Source organism: Pteropus alecto, unplaced genomic scaffold (genome assembly GCF_000325575.1).
Source record: "Pteropus alecto unplaced genomic scaffold, ASM32557v1 scaffold134, whole genome shotgun sequence".
In the NCBI taxonomy this organism is placed as follows: Eukaryota; Metazoa; Chordata; class Mammalia; order Chiroptera; family Pteropodidae; genus Pteropus; species Pteropus alecto.
Genome location: NW_006436283.1, coordinates 2,014,393 through 2,017,028, shown reverse-complemented (window position 1 = coordinate 2,017,028; position 2,636 = coordinate 2,014,393). Strand labels below are relative to the sequence as shown.

General features: G+C 65.4%; 1 protein-coding gene across 1 annotated transcript in view; it reads right to left on the bottom strand.

Annotated features, from left to right (window-relative positions):
• The window catches only part of CBX4 (chromobox 4), a 10,348-nt gene extending 9,792 nt beyond the window's left edge, over positions 1-556 (bottom strand). Inside the window, exon 1 of the mRNA XM_025047107.1 lies at positions 416-556. Within this exon, the coding sequence (XP_024902875.1) occupies positions 416-556 (141 nt within the window). The remainder of the gene's footprint in view (positions 1-415) is intronic.
• Positions 557-2,636: the final 2,080 nt, after the last annotated feature.

The following is a 2,636-nucleotide window of genomic DNA, read 5'->3' as shown; positions in this document are numbered from 1 at the left end:
GGCCGCCCGCGGGGCCGCGGGCTCCGTGGGGTCGGCGTGGGGAGGGAGGGGGCAGGGCGGCCCGAGTGGGAGAGACAGGGGCGCGCCTGGCCTGGGGCGTGTGCGGGCCCCTGGCTCTGGGCCCTTGAAAGACCGGAGCAGGAAGCTTGCGCAATCCCTTGGCTGAGCGTCCGCAGAGAAAGAAAAAGAGCAGAAGCCGAGCGAGAGTGGAAGGAGAGAGGGGGGCGGGCAAAGAGCCATCCAGGTCTCGGCTCCCGCCCGAACACACGGCCCGGAATGCTGGGTGGGGACTGCGCGGGGACTCGAGCCCGGGAGGGCTGAGGTGCGGAAGCGAACCCCCAAAGAATGCGCGGGGCTTGTGTTCTCCCAGGAAGCCGGGAGAAGCCTGGAGCCGGTCTGGCGTTTAAGAACGCACACGTTGACGCCACCATTTCACCGCCACCTCGCAGCTCTGGCGGCGGCGGCTCCCGCTGCTGTGGCGGCCACTTCCTAAGGCCACTTGCGTGGCTCCTCTGCTGGAGGGGTCTTGGGGGTGGCCGTCGTCTTCTGGCGGCATCAGACAGAAGGTCGGTGTGCAGCGACTGCTCTCTGACAAGGTCGAGGTGCAAACCCAGGATTCGCACATGTGGGGCTGCCGGGCGTGGTGGGGACGACGCCCGCCTGTAGTCCTCCGGACAGGGGTGGTTGGCTCCCTGGGTTTATAGAAGCTGGGGGAGGCGACTCTTGGGGAGGGAGACACAGGAAAAAGGTTTTCCTCCTCCTTTTATGTTTGGGGCTTCTTCCTGACACTCTAGCCCAGGGCGACTGGACTGGAAAGGGGAAAGGTCTCCGAGGCTGGAGCGGGAAGCGCTGTCAGCGCGACAGTCACCCAGTCACTCTCGCACTCTGAGCCTGCCAGCCGCCCAGCCACTGGCTTTGTCGGGAGGTCTGTGGCGACCTTGTCCTGGACAGTCCCGTCGTCTGGGAGGGGCTGAGATTCCCGACACTTTGCCTACCCCCTCGCTAGAAACCCCCCTGGAAAATCTGTTTCCAATGGGTGTTTCCGCATCGACCGGTCAGGCGACGCCGGGGAAGGGCGAACGGCCGCTGCAGCCTCCACGCCGCCAGGGGCGTCGCACTCCGCAGGCCGCGGCTGCGCTCGCTCGGCCTGCGCCCCTCCAGGGCCCACGGTCCGGACCTCGAGGGCCACGCGGCGGACCCGGTGCCCCGACGGCGAGTTTGCGCAGGAGCCGGGCCGGGCCTTCTGCCGAGCTGGGGAGGGAGGGTGGTTCCCGCCGGCGGGTACAGCGGATCTTTTTTGGAGCTGCCCGTGCGGCAGTGCGAGAAGCCCCCGGGCTCCCCAACACTGTGCGAGGCGACGGCCGGAAGAACCTCAGAAGCCCTTGGAGACCCTGGCCGTCCCCGCTCCTTGCCTTTCAGCCGTGACTGGGAAAATGACCGAAATACACAAGCACCCGCAGAAAGCGGCAACTCGCTCCCCGCTTCCCTCGGGCGGTTTATTTATTTAGTCCTCTTGGAGGGTGGGTGCGAATGGAGAGAGGCCAGAGCACTGGCCTCACCTGGGGGGGTGCGGCGTAGCCCACCCTTCACCTGCCAGCGGTTGTGGGAGGAGCGCAGATGGACAGCAGGGCGGAGGCTGAGACAGAATTTGGGGGGCGGGGTGCCGATGAGCGCCCTGGGAGCTCCTCCGATGCGCTCCGCGAGCCCCCCCAATCCTCCGTGGGGCCTCCTCTATCATCTCCCCCCCACCCCCCGCCTCAGCCCCTCCAAGGCGCCGCAAGCGAGTGGAGCCCACACTCGGGATTCCCAGACCCTCCGCTGGGACCCTTGGCCCTGACCCGGGATAGCCCCAGCCACACGGGGAATCCGGGAGAAGGATCCCGGGTCCGCGCATTTGACGCTGCCATCTCCCAGCCAGAATCAACTCGTGCCCCTCGGTCCCGCAGAGGGGAAGAAGCCTCCCGATGCCACCTCGGGCTGGGGCCCCCAGGGTCCTCAGGGGCCGCAGGAGAAGAGCGATGCTATCCCGCCGAGCCGCAGGCTCCAGCCCCGAGGGGGAGAGGGAAGAGGGGACCTTGGCAAAGCCGCAAACTTTTTAATGGCTGTAGACCAGAGAGTGGTCACTGAGGTTTGAAGGGGTCTGACCCGCGCCGTCCTGGGGAAATGAAGGTGCTTCTTAAAGAAACCCTCTCCCTGAATGGGTTCTCTCTGCAAGGAAGTGCCACGACCTGCCCACGGAGCCCAGGTCTGGGCTCTGCCCGGAAGAAGCCTCTTGTGACTTCTCGGGCTAGTCCCTAACTCGGAAAGCTCTCGAGCTGGTGTGGCTTTCTAGGCCACTAGAGGTGGATTTCAAATAGCCGAGGGAGAATTTACTAGCAACAACTACAAAGTCTGCCCAGGCTGTGACGAGACCTCATTTCTTCCCTTTGTTCTTAGTGGAGGGACTTGCCTCTGACTTTGGCCTGGCGTTTGTAATGTTGCATTTGTAGTGGCGGCTTTGGGGGAGCTGACCTAGTGGGACTGTCTTTGTACGGGGGGGGGACAGCGGGGAGGCTGTGGGGGAATCCCGCCCTCCGCCCCCCCCCCCCCCGCATCCTCTCGGAGGATGGCTTTGTTCCTCGGGGCGCCCCTCCGCC